This window comes from Cupressus sempervirens, chromosome 3, assembly GCF_028749045.1.
Source record: "Cupressus sempervirens isolate cs-2001-9-10 chromosome 3, ASM2874904v1, whole genome shotgun sequence".
In the NCBI taxonomy this organism is placed as follows: Eukaryota; Viridiplantae; Streptophyta; class Pinopsida; order Cupressales; family Cupressaceae; genus Cupressus; species Cupressus sempervirens.
Genome location: NC_143120.1, coordinates 736424226 through 736448150, shown reverse-complemented (window position 1 = coordinate 736448150; position 23925 = coordinate 736424226). Strand labels below are relative to the sequence as shown.

At 34.9% G+C, this 23925-nt stretch overlaps 1 protein-coding gene across 2 annotated transcripts in view; it reads right to left on the bottom strand.

The window, feature by feature from the left end:
* The window catches only part of LOC149568902 (putative 3,4-dihydroxy-2-butanone kinase), a 227899-nt gene that overhangs the window by 63470 nt on the left and 140504 nt on the right, over nt 1–23925 (bottom strand). For both annotated transcript variants that reach the window (XM_089821754.1, XM_089821753.1), the window contains exons 14-15: nt 8443–8586; nt 8244–8287 (exon numbers count right to left, since the gene is read on the bottom strand). In XM_089821754.1, the coding sequence (XP_089677880.1) occupies nt 8244–8287; nt 8443–8586 (188 nt within the window). The remainder of the gene's footprint in view (nt 1–8243; nt 8288–8442; nt 8587–23925) is intronic.

Sequence of the window (23925 nt, the reverse complement as noted above, 5' to 3'; positions counted from 1 at the left end):
ATCCACAGCTCACAGGAATTTGAAGATATCAACCAAAGGACTGGTTGGGGATGTGATGCACTGATAGATATAGAATTGGCTTTGAAGAACAAGTTGTTGTGTGAATCCATCACTCTTCTGAAAGATGCGTTGTCTAGAAACAATATTTCAAGCAATGATTATTTTATGAGATTTCATCAAAACTTGCTGACCCTTGCACAAGATCAAGAGAACTAAAGAAGTCATTGAGAGCATCCCCGTCCTGATTTTTCCTTTCTGTTGCTAGGTCCATGATGTAAATTTATTTCTGTTATGATGAAGTGGGAGCTAACCCCCACTAGTAGCAATTTGCCTTCAAAAAAGAAAGTGTTAAGATATCTGTAGCATATATAAAACTCCAGAAATCATTGAGCCCATCCATGTTCTGATTTTCTCATTTTGTTGCTAGGTCTTGCTAGGTCCATGATGTTAATTTATTTCTGTTTTAATGAAATGGGAACTACCCCCACTGGTAGCAAATTGCCTTTGAAAAAAGGAACTGTGAAGGATATCTGTTATGAATATAATTTATTCTAATGTAGTTTATATTTATTGCATATATATGTTTCTTTTTTTATCGCATCGTGCCAAGGCTTACTACATACAACAGAATATTAAACCTTAAATTTTTATCTAGGTTTTTCTGTCAACAACAGTTAACTCTGAGGGGCTCCTGACTGGAGTCTTCCCAACATTTGATCAATATTCACCCAACACTGACTAACAACCACCTAATGTAAACCACTTAATGCACCAAGACATGTTCCAATTATTCTCCTCACATTCTGCCAAGAACTCCACAGCCCTTGTCTGACATGATGACTAAGATGACATATCCCCAATAGATATTTACCCAATTTCTTCCTTAAAATAATATTCAGAACATATGAAGTTGCACTATAAACCAATAATATAAAACTGCAGATTCTCAAAAAATACCTTGAAATGTGCTATTGCATCATACATCAGCAATACAATAACCAGCATTCAAAAGTCCAATCTTAAACACAGTTTTACAGTCAGATTGGAATACTAGGAAAGAACCTATAAGCACACGCGAGACACCTAATGTGACGTCTCCACGGACAATGGGTTTGCGTCCACTGTCTACCGGCACGAGGTTTGTGTCCTCCCACTGGATGAAAGTTGAAGCTTTCCAAATAACTCTTGCAAGAGAAAAACTGAACTCTTAATCATAAAACCAAGCATATTCCAAATGAAATAGTCTCTCTCCTTTTAATCCTCAAAGTTGTGACTCTCCAGCTCCTTTCCTATCCTTTCGTCTTATCCCTCCTTGTCACCTTTAGCCCACTTTATAAAATTAAATTGACCTTTCATAATTTTAATTCAGCCTCTCATAGGCAATTTTAATATTCTATGAATATGTCTTTAAATTTCCTAATGTCCCAAAAAGGAGACATTACAAATCTTCCCTCCTCGAGATTGCTTGTCCTCAAGCAATTAGTACCAAGATCCCATATAAATCTGTAGGTAGCTCTAGAGCCCAATCTGAAAAAAAATCCTGCCACATTACAAAGCAAGGTGTCAAAATGCAACCTTCCATCAACTAGATCCCTGGATCCTATTTTAATCTATGAAGTATCGTTGCATATATAGATCATACAATGCTGATCATCATTGCATCCAATCTCAAACTGTGAAGAACTACATCAAAATCTTGAAAATGCCATAGATACATACAGTCAACACTTGGATCCCAAACCATCCCATGTGCATGTTCAACCAGAACAACCCGACGTTTGCTACCATCACATACAAGAAGATTTCCAATCCGACTGAGAATCTTACTCCAATTCAGATCACAAGCACCACTATAGTCAAATAATTGTGGGAACTCAACTGTGTGCCAATCAACTCTTGGAGACATTACAAGCCATGGGAATATTCCTCATGGATCCCACAACAAAAGGACCATCCATCTTCCCAACTATTTGTACTATATTGTTGCTTTGTGTCCATACTGGGTGGAGTACTCCAGTTGCTCGACTGCCACAACATTGCTCCTCTTAGTCTATGCACTCTAGCTATAATGCTTGCAATATCTCTATCCAAGGCTGATTTGTAATCAGCATTATGTACCTCTATCACAGCAGCAACCTCTTGGTTGCAAGAATTGTCAATCTGGAACTCCCAATCCAAATCAATGAGTGTACCATCATCGGACTTGAATAGCAGGTTCTCCATTATCCAATCAGCATATGCTTCAAACAAAGGGTTGTCAACAAGCTGAACGTGATCTAAAGTTTTGGTAATTGGTCCTTTGGGGCAACTATTCAAGTCATAATTCTGCTGAATGCTATCAAGTTCATTAATTACTTCTTGGATAAACTCCTGCGTCTCTTTACTCTCATGCTCTTGAGAATGATTTGTGATCTTAACCTGATTTTCTACTTTCTGAAAAGCAATTTGTGTATCATCCAATGTCATATGAGCGTACTTAAGCTCCCTGTTGTCCTCCATAATCTTATTATTTCCTTTACTCAACTAATCAACATATATACCAGCAACCTTAAGAATATAATCCCTGTTGGAAAGCAAGCATAAATAATCTGATTTCATAGATTCGAGGGCTGTTTTGACTACCCGCAAATCATCCACAAGCCAATCTCCCTCCACTCCCTTTTGGGCCTTCCTATAGAGATCCTCAACCAACCTGTGAGTGTTGTCATAACGTACCAAAGATGCCACAACCATGTCTTCACTAACCTTCAGTTGGTTCTTTAAGGCATGCATCTCATTATTGTCATGTTGAAGTGGCTCATCATCTTGCAATGTCATCTTGGATTGTTCCTCTAAATTTATATCATGTGTATAAGAAACATATGTTTCATCACACAAAGATTCCAGCATGCTATTACTTCAAGTACAACCGGCCTCATCAACATGTTTGTCAAAGCTAACCTCCAAATCACCAACATAGAAACTTGTATGTTCCTTATCCACAGCTGAAATCATCTTATCTACATTTTTCCCTACGCTGGTCTGAATTTCTTTTGCCTCTTCTTCGTTATTACGACTCTCACAAACAAGACCGAGTGTACTAGTGTCCTCACATGTCAAGCAAAACCCTTTAACTTATAAACCCTTGAAAGTTCTTCATTATCAGCTGCAAAACTTTCTTCAACACCACATCATTGTAGATTGTTGTGGGAGATGTTATTCGCATAATCTCACTGAGAAAAGAAGCAACCACAAGCCTAACCCGTTTCTCTGGATGCTCCATAAACCTAGGCTGGACCAAGGTCACCATTGAAGGTTGTAAAGCCCAATTTAGGAGTCTACAATCTGCCTGCTCTACATTGGTCAAATAAGTTTCTATCTCTTCCAATTTGGAGAGAGCCTCATCTGAGGATTCCATGTATTCTAGTTGCAACCCAAGGACATATAAACGACCCAATCGTTTTTCTTTCTACAAGTTTCTTAGTTGTTCACCATTAAAGATGTCATTGGATTCTTTTGAGAAAACTCTATGTTTCATATTTTCCATTTTTGAGAAGATTTGTTGGGAGCAGCTATGCAAAGCTAATATTTTCTATTTCTGACTTTCTGAGATTGACCCCTAAGGGTATTGCCCTTGTTTGCCTCTAAAATTTCCTTTCATGTGAAGAAAATCAAAAAGCTTTCCTTACCTCTAAGATTGTGAATGTTTATTTGTTTGCAAAAAGTCGGATCTATAATCTGTGTAAGCACTCCAGATGTAAATTTCTAACCACTAATTGGCAACTCAAGCAGAGTAAAAAGTCAATCTTTTCCCCAATACAACTTTGCTGAAAATTGTCAAACAATGGTCAGGTATGCTGATAGTATGCTTCTTAATTCATGTTCAAGTTTATAATCACGGCAATTTGATCTATTTCTAATGATTGCCTTTATATCCAGACAGATCCCAACTTCTCAAACCTAATAGTATCTATCCAACTGTAGTCTAGCAATGACTAAAACACTAAAGGTATTGCCCACCTTCATTCTTCCATCAGGTTTTCAAAAACCATCAACCTTCATCCTACAACTAAACCACCTATAAAAATATGCCCACCCTAAGATTTTATCATTTGAATGCCTTTCTCAAAATTCATCTTTGAGGTTTGGGTAAGCAATGGTCCTAACAATGTATCTTTGTTCAAAGGGTCTCCTATTTTAACTTGCTTGTATGCATCAACCAACCGCTCGATCACTTGCTGGTATATCTTTTCATGTAGCAATAGTCATCGGCAAGTGGTGCACCGCTGCCCTGCTGTACCAACTGCTGCAACAAGGCAACTAACAGCTAGTGCTAGGTTTGCATCATTCATCACTATAATGGCATTGTCACCACTGAGCAAAAGTAAACATTTCCCAAATCTAGTATGGACTGTCCTTTGAACAATTTGTCCAACCTTAATACTTCCAATAAATGAGACTCATTGCCCAATGTCTACCCCACCAAAGATGTAGGTGAAAATAGCACTAGGAAAACCATTTCGCTCAAGCACCTCAGTAATTATTTTAGTTATTGCCACACTAATCAATGGTGTAATCGGAGCACCTTTCCAAACAATGCATTTACCACACACCAAAGCGATGCATGCATTCCACCCAAATACAACAGCTGGAAAGTTGAAAGCAGTAATAACACCGGCTATACCAAGAGGGTTCCATACCAGTATCCCTCCATCATCATATGATTTGGCCATTGTAAAGGTATAATAGAACCATTCAATTGCCGACTTAAGCCTACTCCATAGTCACACATGTCAATAATTTTCTGTAAATGCTATCAATTTTTGACCTCATGCAAACTGACAACTCCTGACAATGCTCTCTGCATGCAATTTTTTCCTTGCTTCAATTTGTCACCATGACAGACAGCTCCAAGAAATAATATTGTTATGAATTTTTGTCATACCAAACTCACAGCAAGGAAAATTAGAAGGCACCGACCAATTTAATTAAGAGAAAAATCAAATGCAATACGAATCCCACAACTACCATATACACTATCATAAGATTTTTTTTCCGTTCAACAATAATATCAGTCGAGTAAAATATTGTTTTCATCATTTCTCTATTCTTTTGCAAACTTCTCAATTCCTCAAACTCCACACATTGCACAAAAAGAAACAGTTTTGATTTTTTTTTATTAGGTGTTGTTTTCTTTCTTTGATTCTGGCCAAGTTTGTAATGGCAATTTTTGTCCGTCAATGGTTCTAAAAATGGCTCAAACATTCAATTTTTGTGTGACTTTTCCTTTGCAAGAGCTCAAACCCTCTGAAAAGTGTAGGTTGTTTGCTATCATTAAACTCCATCATGGAAAGAGATGCTTAGCATTGCCTGTCATTATTTCTTTAAGGCATTCAACATATATATAGTCTTGGCAACCAAAACGCTCCTGGTGATGCATACAATACCTAATGTCCTCCCAAAATATTTTCACAACAACAACAAATTCAGGCAAAGTAACTTTGCCAATCATTTGAACCAAAGGGGGCTTCAATAATTCTCACAAATGAATTCTCAAACACGGACAAATTAATTTATATGATATTTCAACCTCCTCGAAGCAAATATAATAAAACACGACATCAATAGTCCCCTCAATAATTAAGGATGGACTATAGTCAAGCATGTAGAGATATATGATATCGCTCAAGCCATATAGCCTTCTGAAAATTTATATAAATCTTCAGCCCCTTACAAATTCACTCGATAATGTCCCAAAATGCCATGATTGTCTCCTAGCACAGCCATAAAATTTGCAGGAAACATCAGAGCCAAGAAACAAAAGCTATTACAATTTCATCCGGAGAGAGATATAATCACACATACTCTATATATGGTTGCACTTTCATGAACATTAAGAGCCCAACTTAATAATATCCCAACTCGGCACCTATGAATTGCCTCCAATCGAGGTTGTAGTTAATGCCAAGTTAATAACATAAACCATAAGAAGATCAAAACTTAGAGATTTTATCTTTGTACTCATAAACAACCCGACAATAGGTCATATGATGTATGGCACCAATATTTTCTTTCCCAATATTTGTTTTCCAAACATTTACGACAAATTGATAATTTGAAACATTCCCCCACTTTGCAGAACATTATAAAATCTCCATCTGCACCATTTGTAATGGTTTTCCAATATTCTAAGTAGATGGACCCAACAAATGTATGCCCAGAATTCAATCTCGTAAACTCCAAATATTTCCTCTCATCTTAAAATATTTCCAATCATAAACACAGTTTTACAATTAGATTGGAATACTAGGAAAGAACCCATAAGCACACACGAGACAGCTGATGTGACATCTCCACGGGACAACACGTTTGCGTCCACTGTCTACTGGCGCGAGGGTTTATGTCCTCCCGTTGGATGAAAATTGAAGCTTTCCGATTAACTCTCGCAAGAGAAACTGAAATCTGAATCATAAAACCAAGTTTATTCCAAATGAATGAGTCTCTCTCCTTTTAGTCCACAAAGTTGACTCTTCGGCTCCCTTACTGTCCTTTCGTCTTATCCCTCCTTGTCACCTTTAGCCCACTTTATAATATTAAATTGACCTTTTATAATTTTAATTCACACTCTCATAGTCAATTTTAATATTATATGAATATGTCCTTAAATTTGCTAATGTCACAAAAAGGGGACATTGCATAAGATTACCTAGTTTCTTACTAGAAACCATGGAAGTCTGGCAAACATCTTCTCAACACCCACCCAATGTCAAACTAGCATCGGCCTAGTACTCAAATAGCATCTAGTCAAATGATCTTCCAACATTTACTTGGCCTGCGACCAGATATGTCATTAACTAAGAACTCAAGGTACTAATTGATCTTACAGAATAAAATATGGACTATAAAAAATGTCAATGATCCTATGCCTATTCTACGACATTAAGATAAAAAAGCTTTGTGGAATTTGTAAATTTAATATGCTCAGTCCACCAAGTATAATATCATTTTATTCAAAGAAGAGCAAATAAATTATAGAACAGCCTCAATTTATATAGCTTGAGAAAAATTTAGCTTGGTACATAAGACATGGAAATTTTCTTCACAGTCCAAAAAAGATGTCTACCATATGATTCTAAAACAAAGAAAATGGGAATTTGATTTTTCCTTTCGGAGTGATTGTAGTAAGAATTAACTTTTATTAGAAGGCTATATATTCTAAAATGGGTCCAAACAATCATGCTCCCAGAGAAAGCATCAATTCTCACAAACTATAACAAAGGATAAGATCACACTTTCTTCATAAAATATATGTTATACTGAATCCTTAAGTTGTTTCAATAAGTCCTTTCTTCCTTGTACACAAGCCTGGAAAAATGGACTTTGCCTATTTTAACAGTAGCTTACTCTAGTAAAACAATCTAAACAGACAGTAATCTTATGTCAGTAATTGCATTTCCATGCATGTCATAGATAGAAAATAAAAAATATTTGTTGTAGCATCCAGGCATGTTAATTCATGGTTATCCTTTCATCATTTAAATATATTTATTCTTGATTCTAATACTAGCATCCCTTTATAATATTAAATGTAGTCATCCATTCACAAAATTACTAGCACATAATTTACCATATTTCTTTGCAATATTTCCCAACAATGCCCTAAGGTCTCTTAAATTCTAATCATGCTTGGGTGTTCATGAATGAAAGTTATTTGACTCTAAATTCAATTCATGAGTAGACCGCATTTTGGGTTAATAATAGAAATCAAATGCTGGTGAGTAAGCATAATAACACTGGAAAACATAGAATAACAAAAACTAAAAAAATGGATAGCTAGTACGTTTCAATAACATTTAGGAACCTCAAAAAGCTTGATATGCATTAGCCTTTAAGCAGCATTACATAATCATTTAAAACAAACAGTCAGAAAAATCATATAACAGAAGGGTGGGCAGAGAGAGACAGAGAGAGAGAGAGAGCTTAGAATTTGAGATGTTTCATAATATTAAGGGATCTCAAGGGACCTGGCATTCATTTAACATTCAAGAGCCTTAGCCATAGATTTGATGGCAATGTGAAATGCCTTCCCAAATTGCTACCAAAATACATTTTTCATATAAATTTCATTTTACACCACAGACTACGGTAAATTTGTCAAATCCCCATTTTTTCTTCCAATCAATCAACTTAAATGAAAGTTTTAAGGATTCTAGCAATAGCCACTGTGTATTCCCAATATGAAAAGTGGAATTGCAAGAGCTTACATTGTTTTCATATCCTCAAGAATTGCACTTGCTCCTTTGGACATCTGCAGTGACCTCAATCAGTTAGTATTACAGTTAAAGTTATGAAAATGTGTGTATGTGCGCTCTGTAGCAGTTAGTAATATATTTTCTAAATGTGTGGCTCCACAATCTACACAAAAAAGCAATTTAAAGGTGTTCAAAGAACATATATTCTTACTGTAGTCCCACAATCTCCATCTCCAACTTTCCCATCCCACTCATTTAAAGTGTCCTTGAGCTGAATCAGCTTCTCAGCCCCAGCCTTGATGGAAACTTCTAGAATTTCCCCTTGCACGGTCAATTCTTGTGGCCGACAAGGAGCCTGATGTAGAGAGTAACATTTCAAGTTAGACTCTCTTTTTAAATTCACTTATTCTAGTTTATGGTAAGAACTACATAGCTTGTCATGTAATCCTCTCTAAATATTTTGCCATCAAATTCACAGCAAGAAATAGACAGCTATTCATTCTAACATTACATTGATTTTGTACATCTAATGCATAATATAGCATACCAATCTCAGAATGTATATTTATACATTTTATTTTTCTTTCCTCCACATGAAAGTAGCAATTTGTTACAACTTAATTTGCTACAGCTTCTTTGGTTCTCAAAATAAATTAATGAAACAAAATATATTCACAGACACGGAGCTTTATACTTAAACAAGTTTATTACAAAAACAAACAATGAGATGAGTTTTGCACTAAAACATATTTAAACAGTCTGTGTTTTTTTTCCTCTATGGAGGGTTCATTAATCTTAAAACTTCTTTTGACAAAACTATTGAACAGTCCAGAAAACTTAGGTACCACAAAAACTTTAGAACACCAAAAAGGCTTGATTCTATTTTCAACGTTTACCAAATCAGTATTAGAATTGTGCTCAAGAACAGGTATATAGGTATGGTATGCTGGTAGAGCATTTTTTAAATTTCTTTTTCACATGGGGATGTGTAGGGCAGTTATGGTACATCCAAACATAGACAGACAAAAATTAGAAAATTATAAGAATATTTAAAATTTCATAGAAGCAGAAATCTGCAAAAATAACCCAATTATACCTTATTAATCAGTCATTGGTGCCGGTACCTACTTTTTCACCAAAAAATTGGAAATTCGGTCAGTTGTCAACGATTTTTGGAAAAAACTCAGGATGAAATCGCAAGTCTGAAATTTCTTCTATGCTAAGATAATTATCTTCCTCATTTTAACATTCACTGATATTTGACGTCATACAAGTATCATCATGGATAGATCTTTCCTCAGACTGTCCAAATAAGTCTTCTCCATTCAAATCTGAAACCTCACTTGACTCATATATTACTTCAGTCCTGCATTCATTCTCCTCTGCAGTCAGTTCAACATTCATATGTTTGAGAAAGATAAGGAACCGATGATCATGTAAGAGACCTAGTTCTAGCATTCTGTTGAATTGAACAAAGGATGGAGGTCTGCATTCTGAAGATTTTTCTTTATAGGGATTAAACATCTTCATGAAGAATTGTACTGCAGATTCTTCTTCTTGTTTTACTAAGTTCAAAAATGCATCGAAAGGGATATATATAACTTGGACTTTTTATCATCTTCTTCTAATATTTGAAAGAGAAGCTTTAAATCAGGGTTATCTGGCAAGATTCCCAAAACATGAAATCTTCTTATGAATTCCTTGCATGGAGGCATGATGTCTGAAGGTACTTCCCGGTAAATATTCACCATCAATATGAACGAATGTGTTGTGGGCTCACCTTCATATCTTTACAAATTGAAAGATGAATCCAAGGGACATATGTGTGCTTCCTCCATGGTGTCACATTGACAAGGATAACATTAAGAACCCCCCCCTTTGGAAAAAAAGTATAAAATCATGGTGAATCCAACATTATTTTAGGGGGAAAATTTTAATTTCAATTGCTGATTTTGACTCCGCCATATGAAAATTCCGTAAAACCTTGGCAAATCTTTAATTATTGAAGAAAATCGGGACCAGAAGTACAAATACCTAGAAACCATAACTTTATATCATCTAAAACACAATAAACCTTTTTAATAACCATTAGATGATCCTAAATCAACGGTATAAATCCTATTTTGGGCAAAAATGTTAAAGGACAAGTTATAGAGAAAGTCACAGGAATAATGACACTTGTCCACAATCAAATCTATTTCAGACCAAAGACTAAAAGGATAAAAACTTACTTGGAAAGTCTTTGGAATAGAGAGACATGGAAAGTATGTATACTTAAAATATATAATCTAACTTAAAGATTTAACACATATTGGTGAATATGTCCATCGAATAAGACAAGCCTCGAAAATTGTAGACTCAAATATTTGATTTACCATATGGAAAGATTAAATTCCATTGGTGAAGTCATTGCCAAAATAAAAATAATTGTGTATTATTATTGGCGAATGGTCTAAGCATGGGACCTAATTTTCATAAAGTGTGGGCAACACGGCCACCCCAAAAGTGCAAATTTTTTCACCAAATTCAGGCTCCCCAATGAGGGAAATTTACCATTTGGCAAATATTTGCCACTAAAGTTATCCCTCAACATTGATCCCCTTCCTATTCGTAATACGTAGTCTTTCCAGGTAGCGACACTCCTCAGGCAACGATCTAATAATCCGAATTGTCCACAGTTATATCCCTCTGAGACTTATTTCTTTGTACCAAGGAAGGATCCTTAGTCCTTAACTTGGTTTTTCTAGTTTCGTGTCTTGTTTTGTTTCTTCTCAGTGATCATTTAGTGCTCCTGCTTTGGCTGGCTCTTTTGTTTGTATGCTCAGTCCCATAAACCCTTGTGGTTTTTTGTTGGACATTAATATTATTATCTTATCTCTTTTATTTCTCATTAGGAAATCAAATCATTTTCTTCCAAGTCTTCTCCCTCAGCAGAGCTACCAACTAAGATCTTATTGCATAGAGTCGCCATCTCCTTTGAGGAATGTATTGATTTGTTGATCTTCGAGATTCTCGCTCCCAACAGAGTATGTTTTTCCTGTTCATAATACATATTCTTCTCTTTTATTTCTTGTTAGGTAATCAAATCATTTCCTTCTAAGTCTTCTCCCTCAACAGAGCTACCAACTGAAATCTTATTGCATAGAGTCACCACCTCTTTCAAGGAATGTAGTGATTTGTTGATCTTCAAGGTTCTTGCTTCCAATAGAGTACACTTTCAAACAAATTGATACAACTATTTTCTGATCTTGATTTGTGAAATCTGAAATTTTGAGTAACTTCACAAAACAAATTGTGAGCAGCTTTCCCCAACAAAGACGCCAATTTGTTGGTTCTCAAAACCATAGATTGGAAATCCAAGAGCTTTGCCACATAGGATTCCTCAATCAGTTCTGGCCAATGAATGGGAATAATCCAAATTCCCCTGTACTTCAAGCTTTGCTACACTTAGGCAAGTAAACCTTCACCTCGAACTTGATCACCTTGTACAAAGCTATTATATAGAGAATTTAGAATTGGTGAGTTTTTAGGCTGGCAAGGTCTTTGAACTCAACCAATATAAAGTTATGTAATTGCTTGAAATGGTTGAATGTTTCTATAGGGTTATCAATAATTGATTAGATGATTTCAAGAAGGAAGTATATAAATTTCTGACTTCAATTATAAATCCAATAACTATATTTCAATGATTTTAAAAGACCAGTTTCTTTGCTTATCCGCACAACATAGTCAACAACAACAATGATTATTACGTTCAACTTTATGAGACAATATTAAATACCATCAATTACTCTTGTGTTATGCAAGAGATAAATTCAATATGCAATTCTATGTTAGCCAAAAGGAATTTAACTTCTTAGGTGGGAAGTCGGATTAGCCAGAGACGAGGAAACGTATGTATAGTTCACAACATCCCTATTTATTGAACATAGAATGTACAGAATACCCAATGCAGAAGCTTTGGCAGAATAATTGAATAATCCTCTTATTGATCATGAAGGACGAATCAAAATCATAATTTTAATCTCTTCGCATTTTAAATAAACATAAAACAAAAAAGGCTTGTATTTATCATTAAAATATAATATATAATTTTTATTAAAAAGCCATGTCTTTTGCTCATTATCTCTCCTTACAAGATCTAAATATTTTTTTGAAACTATATTGCCTCTTCTCCTTAAACGTTTTTGTAAATGGGAAAGCAATGCCAAATCGGTTAGCACTTAATCCAAGCATGCTTCATCCTCTCCAAATTTGTTACTTCTGTGTATACTTTGAAACGTTTCTCTTGCCATCGCAGATGTATTTGTCACATCAGCATCTTCATCATGTTTCACATATACCAATTTCCTTTAATGAGCAATGGTGCTTGTTGTATAAACTCAACGACTCAATCCATGACTTGCCTGCAATCAAAAGAGATATCTCAAACAGTCGTGACATAGAGTCTTCATTGCCTTCTTCAAAATGAAGTGCAAGATCACACAAAGTTTGAGTCATGGATCATTGTCAAAGATAATCTCTGCTATATAATGTGGATTCCTGATGGTTCCTTGAATAACATTAATTGGAATGCAAGTCCATATGCGATCGACTTATTCTTCATGCATTCATTTTTATTCTTCACAACTCCTTTGTTTTTATTATTTGTTTATCAAACCCTACTTTATGTCAATAATCAAATGAAATCCTTGAATAGCGTTCCTCAATCAATGCTTCTATGTATATTGTTATGAACCCTCCCTTGCTAGGATCCGTTCAAGCTTTCGTATACGAGTTCATTCTTTGGTTTGGAGACACTGTTTGAGTTGTGGCTATTGTTGTCGGATCTCTTATGATCTGAACCTAAGATAATTTGTTGGTTAACGTCCATAGGCTGTTATGAAGGCATGAGGCATGTCACTTGTTCTTGGAATATATATTTCAATCATCTTGCATCACTTGAAGGAGTTATTGAAGCTTAGTGGGCATCATTATGTTTTGACCATGCGCTTGTTCCAAAAAGTAGTCACAATATCTCTTGTTGGGTGTATATTTCATGCATGTTTATTGGACATTCATTTATCACAATCTTCATATGGGTACTAGATTGGGGAAGTCTCCACTGACTCTAAAATAACCAGCTTGTTTTGCTACCAATCGATGTTCACCAATTTCTTGAACAAGGAATACTTTCAATATGATTGCATCTAAATACCTTGAAACGTATCATTGCAAGTATGTGCAAGTCTGTTGTAGAAGAATGATGGTGACTTTAAGCAACATTTCATGAGATTTCTCCCTCCTCTCAACAATAGTGGAGGCTCCCCTCTTATCGTAGGTGGCTTCAATAGGAACTTAACTGAAATTACAAAAATGATAGTTCTCTTGATCAAATTCCTCTTTTTTTAGTAATGATTTGCATACAACTATAACTTTCCAACATAACAAAAAGTGTCTTATTGCTACAATAATACCGATGGCCCTACAATTGACGTAAGAACAACACAAGGGGCAACAGTTAACTTTTTATAGTTTGTGAAACAAAAGCAGCAACCAAAAGTCTCTTGCACTTGTGTCGAATGAAGATTCAAGCAAAATAACCAATAAGGCACAAAGTCTCTTACCGGATACCCTCAAATTCAATAAAAACACTTACATTGAAGCCCAAAGTTTTCAAATCTAAGCGATTACAGCCACTACTATCTATTACAATTTGTCTTCCTACAGCACAAAGTCTTCAAAAGTTCAAATTGGCTCTAAATGTAATAGGCAGCTCATAGTCTACATGATTAATTTCAAATACCTCTTGATCAAACCTCCAAAAGTCACAATCAATATCCAGAAAATGTCGTCACATAACACCTTGAATCAACACAAAGTTCGAAAGGATGTTGCCTCTTTTATTGATAGCAATTTAGATTTACATCCAAGCACAAAGTCTTAAGAGTGTACAAATAAATTGGCAAAATTTTGTTGCCTTGCCAAAAGATGATTATTTACAATGACCTCACGCCTTTATATAGAAAAATAGAAGAGAAAAAGGTGGAGGAAAAATTGGAACAACCTCAACCACCTTGACTTATCTCTAACTAACTACTTTGACTTTATTGAAAATTGCATGCCTAATCCAATTGCAACTTAATTACATGAGTTGGTTGTACAGGTGCATGTTATCCTATACTTACAACATACATGCTCTTTATATGTATCTTTCTTACTGCTATCTACATAAAGCATATGAAAATCTGATTTGAAGTATTCAAATGGTATCAACCATTTCTCCAACCTTCCGCAGGGACTTGCCTACAATTGCAGCATTTGGTTCACCAATATATTGCGAGATCATTGTAACCTTCCAAAGTATGCTTGTTTCTCCAAATATCTCTTCAAAGAGTACTTCCAACTTGCAAATGTATCCATTGCATTGATGTTGAAGTCATCTACTTCAAGCTGTAAGCAGATGGCATCTTTGAACTCTGTGAGAACATCTTCTTGATTCTTGAGTTTGTTATCTTCACTAATGATTTTGCATGATAGCTCTCAGAAGGCCTCTTTGATCATGCTTTCTTGATTAGTTATCCCAGCTACTATTGCCTTTGCATCTTTTACAAGTCCTTGTAGAACTTTCTCTTTGTTGGTCATCACATGTGTGTGATCATGGTACATTTTAACAGACGTGATGACTTCATACTCACACAAGACGTCCAAATCAATCTCCATCATGTTATTCTAGACACCAAAATTTCGTCCAACAACTTGAGTTGATGATTGAGTGACTTGAGATGGTCATTCAATCCAACAGTAGTCTCTTCCCCTTTTGTTGGTGTAACTTCTCCTGACATTGTCAAATGGTGTGCCTACGCAACAATTGTCACATGAAAGTTCCATAGTGTATGAACATCATCATGTGAGGGGTCCATGATAGGCTTTTGATGTATAAACACAGATTTTAGGCAAGGTATGGATTGGGAGAATAGAGAAGATGACTAAAAACAGCTAATGAACAAATGGCTCAAGCTCAGAATGGCTCAAAAATAGCTAAAACAGCCAATAACGGATTTTTTTGGAGTGGATTGGATATGCGGACGGCAACTCTAAAATGTGCAAATGAGGAGTAAAGTGTAATAAAATGGAAATATATCATGCTTTAATAGGTAGAAGTCATGCTATGTAGCCGACAAGCATGTGGGAAATTCTTTTTCACCCATAGGGCAGCCATATGGAGGTTCATGGAATCATATTGGTGGGACTTGCACTTGCATTCTCATGATGGGAAAAGACGGATTTGCTTCCATATTAGAACGGCATTTTATCTCGGACTGCATATGCAAGCAAATGAGACCTCGCATATGCAACTTAGAGAAGTAGACGGAAGAATAGAAGTGACAATATATATACAAAAACATACAAATCTGAAAATGGAAATGATGAGACTTGCATACACAACACAACAAATATATACAACAAAAACCATATGAAAAATAACAAGGAATCATACCTTTTTATCAAGAGGCAATAGAAAAAGTCGTTTTAAACTCTTATGAAGAATCTAAAAATGCAATCAAAGAGATTTCTTGGATTTAAAAAGATTACAAGATGAAGTGTTAAATAGACTTCAAATTTTCACTTGATCCTTGCAAGAGATGAGTCAAAATTCATAGCTTGCCAAGTGTAAGAAGATAGAGTAAACAATTGTATCATTTTAGCAAAAGTTTTGACCAAGCAATGTGCAACATGCAAAGAATTTGGAAAATGGCCTCCAAAGCATATCAAGCGATTTTGAAGACTTGAATGCAAGCTAGGAAGGATAAGAAATGCTTTCAAACTTACCTTGATCCAATCGCTTGTTTTAATGGTGCAAATTGCTCAAAACTAGGGCTTTTTTTTGCAAAAACATGCCCTAGATGGGTTGAGAAATGAAGAAAACACTCAACAAACTCCATTTTTTAGTAGCCCAATGTGTTCTTTGGGTGATTTTATGCAAAAACGACCCTTAAATCATCAAAAACGACCAAGAAATTGCTCAAGTTATATGGGCATTTGAACAATTGGTTCACCATGAACCATGCAATTCAAATTGGGAAATGTGAACCCGTTTTTGGAGAAAAACGCCCAAAAAAGTGAAGTTTTAAGAACCAAAAACATGTGTTTTTGGGCTAAGAATTGCCACTTTTAGTTGTTTGATCAAAAGATCTCATGTTATGAAGTAAAAACACACTTTTTGGTTGCATCTACATGTCAAAAATGTGCCCAAAAACTCTCCAAATGCAAGGAGCAAGTTAAAATGGGATTTCCTTGTGCAAATGCATATTTTATAATGCATACAATGTGCTCCAAAATCACCATTGTCATTTTCATTAAAGACTTAGTGCAAAATGCACATTTGGAGACCATTTACATGTTTTTGAAAGACATGCAATTGGGCAAAAGACCGCCACTTTGCCTTGGTGGGGTTTTAAAACATGAAAACACATTTTAAAATGCATGTAGTTGGACCAAAAAATGTCACTTTGGCTTAGGCTAAGTGAAATGGATTTTTAAATATTACATACACATGCAAATGGGTTCAAAATCACCATCTAGTGGCTTTACGTGTTATTAAAACATGTATTTTAACTTTAAAAGTCCATTATGTAGCAATTTAAAAAGATGTAAATGTAATGGGTTAAAAAACCCCCATTTAAATGCATTAATATAGTTCAAATAAACTTATATATGCAACATATGTAAATGGGTTAGAATTTCTCATTTGTATTAATTAAATAAGTTTAAAATATGTAAATACATATTTAAAACCCACTTCACACATTAAAACATGTTATTGCATATAAAAAGTCCATTCAATTTAATGTTGGGACTTATAATTTATTGGAAGTGGTTTTTCACATAATGATTTGCATGTTGAGTATGCAATGTGTAATAAAAACCCCACTTTTATGCACTTAAGTTGTCTCATGTATTTATATTTAATATTTAACTAGAGTTTTTAATAAAGTAACATGAAAAATAGTCTAGAAATGGGCAATTTTCATAAAACATAAAAAACTATGGTCAAATCAATTCAAAATTATTAGAATTTTTAAAATGAACCACAAAATTCACTTTAAATATTAAACATAATTTTATATCGTGCAATTGCCAACAAAAAGCCCACCCTTATGAGGTTTTTAATAAAAATATGTAGCTGACCTGAAAACCCACCTTTTTCCCTTATAACTTGAGCTAGACAACTCTGGTTTGAACCTAAGTTAGCTTGAATTGAGCGAAATTCCAAGGGCTATTCACCAAAGGCAAAAATAAAACCAAAAACTATTTACAAGACAAAGAAAAGATGTGAAATTTTACCAAAAATCAAGTGTATGCAGTGCGAGAAGAAAAACCCAACCAATAAACAATTGGGGATAATCTGAATGGAAAACATTCAAAAGAACACATAGATAAGACTGCACAAAGAACAATTTAGCGATAATGAATTGTTTTCATGATGCGTTATCAATGAGTTAAAACAAAAAGGATGCACCTACAAATCCCTGAGAAAATTCTATAGGGTTGCCTCAATTTTGTAATGTCAAAATTGAGGACAACAGTTGGCTCTAACTGGGGAACATACCTCGTTTGTTTTTAGAAACCATGAGGGATGTAGAATCCAAACCTCTAAGTGCCTTTATCTACTCCATTGGGCTATAGAGTCAAGCGATTAAAAACAAAATGACTCAAACGCGACTAACGCAAAGCAAACCTATTTTAAAACAAACTTGTGCAAGCACACTTATTAAAAACAAAAAAAAAAACCTTCCTAACAAAAACTTTTTAGATGAAAGCATTTATTGGTTCAACAAAATAGCTACCTTTTTTCAGCACCTTGCAGTACCTAGCAAATTCACAGCCAACTTCATAGAGATGGAACACAAACAACTGGAGCAATGATGTCAATGCTTGATGATGAACCAATTCACCTTTTTGAGACGAATAATATGTATTGCTGCTCCAAGATAGGTCCATGAATTTAAAGTGCTCTTGTTGATCCAAACATGCTTCTTTGGCTTCTTCGTCAATTTTATCTTCATGTTCAAGTATATATGGAATATCTAGATTTTCGTTGGCCTCCAACCAAGCTTAATGTCTTATTGGACATCCCCTTGATTGAACAAACTTTGGATTCTCCGTGCCAACTGCAACTTTATAGACTGGTTCATTAATCACTTGTACCTCAAGCTGATTGGATAAAACATGCTCGTGTATTTCTCATAATGACATAACTGCGTTACACACTTCAGCATGTTGTTCACAAACTTCTGACTTGGAAAAGTCTTTATTGTGGATGAGAAAATCATTTTCAAGCTGTGGGGTAGGCATTCATGCAAAAGTACACCCAAGTTCATTACCTTAGGCACAAATACATCATTTTCAGCTTGATAAAGACTTGCTTGCATGTCCTCTTTTATAACATGATTATCTTGAATATTGGAAGAAAAATTTTCCTTCCTCAACTTTTCATTACCAAGCTTCTGAAACTGTGTGAACCAAATATGAGAGTTGCCAGCTATGTCCTCTTCCTTTTCTTGAAAGAGAATAGCAACATCAGTAGCTTTAGATACAGGATGCTATGTTGCTACCTTTACTGATGGTGCCTCAATTGCATGCTTTTTCAGTGGTGAAACTAACTTTTGTATATTCCCAACAATAGAACTACGAGAAACTGTTGGAAGAGGCCTCCTTTGTACATCTTTGTGAGGAACAAAGAACATGCCTTGAGCTGTTTTCTTTTTGAGGGAAGGTAACTCATTTGCTAATCTCTTCACTGTGGGATCCATCCTTGTGATGGAAGAAAATAAATTAGAAGGAAGATAGCTTTCCTCAAACCCACTTGCCTCAATGCTTATCTTCCCAACAAGAATAAGACCATCTTCAATCTCAATCGCCAATGTTTGTGCAGCTGCAAGAGTGGCTAAGTTTGCTCTTCTTAATAGAAAATGAACTTTATGAATTTGAGCATTGACAAAGAAACACTTTGAATTTGCAGCTGTAGTTTGATCAACAATTGGAATTCATCATGTTAGTTTGTTGAAATAAGCAACAAATTCACGCATAGGCACGTGAGATGACTTCTCTAACTAAGTGAATTGAGCCAATAGTGCATGAGCATCTTTAGAAGGTTTAAATCTTTCTTCAAACTTGGCTATGAAAGTAGTCCAACTTCCGATAGTACATGGCAGTAAATGGTAAAACCAATCAACAGGCACACCTTGTAGAGTTTCCACGAACAAGCTTACAGACACGTACTCATATTCAACACTATAAACACCACATGCGATGTAGAAAGCAGCAAAATATGTTCATCAGGATGTTGTCCATCACTGAAAAACTTGAGAAAATTCTTTCATGAGCCATCAGGAAGAGCATATAGAAGTAGAGCTAAATTCAGTGGACCAAAAGCATTTCCCCAAGGACCTTGAGCCATTTACATGTCCTTGGTAAAAGCTTGACACAACTACAGGAAATAAAATTACAATGAATATTTACAATGAAGGACACAAGTATGCTTCAAATGAAAGCGCGAGGCTCACAAATGCGCATTGTGCCCTCAACAGAGTCGCCAAAAATTGTTGGCTAAAAATTTTGTACATCGCTAACTACGACTTACAAAATTGTGACTTAAGGTAACATTTCATGAGATTTCTCTCTCCTCTCAACAATAAAAGAGGCTCCCTTCTTACAATAGGTGGCTTCAATAGGAACTTAATTGAAATTACAAAAAGGATGGTTCTCTTGATCAAATTCCTCTTTTTTCAGGAGTGATTTGCATACAACTGTAACTTTCCAACTTAACAAAAAGTGTCTTATTGCTATGATAATATCAGTGACCCTGGAATTGAAGCAAGAACAACACAAGGGGCAACAATTAACTTTTTATGTTTTGTGAAACAAAAACAAGAACCCAAAGTCTCCTCCACTTGTCTCGAATAAAGATTCAAGTAGAATAACCGGTAAGGCACAAAGTCTAAATATTGTCTATTTTCGTAAAACATTAAAAACTATGGTCAAAACAAATTAGAATAAGTTGAAATTTGAAAATGGACCATAAAATCTACTTTAAATATAAAATATATTTATATATCGTGCAATTGCCAACAAAAAGCCCACTTTATAAGGTTTTTAATAAAAATATACAGTTGACCTGAAAAGCTCCAGTTTTTCCCTTATAACGTGAGCTAGACAACTCCAATTTGGACCTAAGTTAGCTTGAGTCAAGCGAAATTCTAGGCGCTATTCACCTAACGCAAAAATAAGACCAAAAACTATTTACAAGACAAAGAAAAACAAAGAAAAGACAGGAAAGTTTACCAAAAATCGAGTGTTCGCCTACGAATCCATGAGAATGTAGGGTTGCCTCAATTTTGTAATGTTAAAATTGAGGACAACAGGTTGGTGAAATAAACATTTAGAAATTTGTGATTTGAACTCTAGAACAGCAGATTATGTTCTTCTTTCTTCATTGTTTGCAACACACTTGAATATTTGCCAACTGTTTGTGACAAATTTGTTGCAAAAGTCTAATAATTGGTGTTGTGACAAAAGATTACAATGTGAACTACTTTGAGTAATTGGGATGTGCTTCATTCCATCACCATGGGCTCATTATTTATATGCATAAGTGGAGACTCTAAAACCCAAAGCTCCATCACCTCAATTATGAAATCAGGGTACCTTTTTGGTTTGATTGAGATCATACAAACAAGTTAGAAACATCAAAATCATAATTCATGATGAGACATTCTTAAATTAGAAACAAGGTACGGTGGTTTTATGAGGTGGCCAAGATATACCCCTACCCTAGGCCTACCTCATTTGGCCCTTGCCATATAAACGAGGTAGCATAACTAGTGTACATCCTATTACTATTCTTCTCATCCTTGTTACTTCTACCTCACCTCCACTAGTTGAGTAGCCATATGCATTGGTTCACCATGATAGAGATCGTGAGGATCATTCCCTGCAAGGTGCCGAAAAAGTTCCTCTTCCTAAGCCCAAAAAAAATCCATTGTCTCCCTTTGGCCCCATCGGACTCCTTAATCACATAGCATTGGGTGGCGTGCTTAGAAGATGACCTCATCACCATTTTCCCTCCTTTGACTACCTCATTTTCCCTTACCATACTTTTTTGTTGCTAAACCAAACATACATGATATATCACACAAAATCCCATATAACAACATTTATGAGTCACCAATTAAGTGCTTATTAGACGATTTGTATGCACATCCATATGAGTTTGTAGACATGTCTACGTATGAGAAGTCACTTAAAACTAATGAAAATATCACTAACTTGCATATAGATTCCAAAGAGATAGTAGTTGTCAAAAATACTTATTATCCAATAAACATATCAGATGATACACATACCAAGGAATCAAAATCCTGAATTATTTTGTTCTTTTGTCAAAAAGGAATCTTTTTCATATATATCTTGCAATCCAAATCGCTGCATCTTTTGAGGGTATTAAGGAAAATGTCCTTTCTACAAATCGACATCATTAGTCAAATGGCACCTTTCCATGATTAAATGTTATTTCATCTAAATCCCTAATGTAAATTAGTTGCTATCATACGATAATCGTTGATTAACATTTTAAAATCTGCTGGGATAGCTATAATCCTTAGTGATTTCACAATGATGAAATCTGTAATAATCATCACACAATCAACACTACTATCTAATGTTTGGATTTGGCAAAGTGTATTCCCGAAGATCGGAAGCTATTCATAATAAATACTCTTATGACAATCTTTTAGATTCTGAGTCGGATGTTTACCCATTTCCTCTCTATCAAAGCATGTCACTTGTCTTGTGGCAGCCCTAAGAAACAATATGATGACCTTCCATTGATGTTGATTGTTTATGCTTTCTTATCTATAGCACACAATAGTAAATATCTACGTGATCAATTTAACAATCATATAGCCAATGTTGAATGTGTTCTTGATCTGAAATTGTACCTTTGTGAGTATCCATGGGACTTCAAATGATGTTTGGTTCAGTTAATCTCCCTGGATATTTATGTTTGAAGGCAATATATAACACATCAACTCACAATATCATAATTTTAAGAAGTTACTATATTATCATATACGTGTGGTTGTAATTACTATTGAGTTATGTCAGGTCATGATCTATGTTGTCGGTATTACGTCCTCATGACTCTATTCTACTTGTGCTTTACTTGTGTTGGATGGTTATAAGTTTCAATCTTTAATTAAAATTCTTAAATGGTATATCGATTCATGCTTCCTTAAGATCATGAATGGGGATATGAAAGAAATCGTAAGTCTCATGGTTTCTAACTAGAGTTATCATTGAATCGAATTGGGGTCATAACAAGCCCTCCATTCTAAAAATATTGCTAGGAGAGTGGTTGATAATGGTATTAAATCATATGAATTTATAAACATTAATCCTTCCACCCCTTTAGAGTAACACACAGAAGACAAACTGGCAAACTATGGACCAAGCATTCTTGGGATGGTAGTTGTTGTTACACCTAGTATTGCAAACAAGGGAGTTGTACAAGATGAAAATAATAAAGAACATGAGAGTGGTCCTTTTGAAACTTGATTTTGTGAAAAGTGGAATTTAGAAACACTACCCTCAAAATTTATGAATTGTGGAAACTACTACTCTTAACAAAGAAGATGCTAGTAAAGTTGATTCCTCTAATCAAAATGTTAAAATGAACAAGGCTAGAAAGAAGAATACACAACAAAATAGTTTTCCAAAATCTCAAAGCACTAAGGAAAGAAAAGCAAAGAAAAAAAAAGAATAGACAATAAATTTCTTGACACTACAAATGTTGGAAACAAATGTAGTGTCCAATTGCCCATTAGAGACAAGGGGACATCAGAACAAGTTTCTAATATGATGGAAAAAGGGACTAAGTTTGGGGATAGCAACGGTACAGCAGTAGGGAAGCAATACAATATTTACTATATACTACGCATAAAGTAGTTGAAATAATAGTCATGGAAAGATGTGTAAGAAATGTTGCCCTTATTCTTCAAGTCTTTTCCTTATTATATGTAAAAGTATTTTGAAGTCCTAACTTCCACATGTTTGGAGTCTCAACACGAACCTTTACACGTTTTCAAATCCAAATCCTAACTTTTGTACTATTCAAAACATTAACTTTTCCCAATTTCTAAACCTAAACACAAACTTTTGCATCTTTTTGGTCAACATCTTAACCTTTAAACAAGAATGGCCAAAACACAAATTTTTCCGTTTTCACAAACCCCGGCTTGGACTTTTTTCTTCTTTAAACCCTGAACTCCAACTTTCACTTCTTTTTGGTCAAATCAGTAACTTATGCAACTTTTTTGTCAAATCCCCAACTTTTTGAATTTCCTAACTCCAAATTTTAACTTCTTAACCATTTTGGTCTTGAAATCTCTGTTTCAAAAAGCCAATAACCACCTTGCAGTAATTTTGAATAAAATGCAGATAACAGGTACAAAATAGAAGTTTGGAAACATTGTTGAGTAGCACCCTAACTAATACACATGCAAAATGTGTAAGCTTCAATAGCAAAAATGAATCTCAAGCAAGGAGTTGAAATCTATTTGTATAGATCAAAGAGATAACTTCCTAGAGAATGTAGTGCTTTCAAAAGAATTTTGATTTAGTTATTAAAACTTTCAAACAGATACCAACGGTG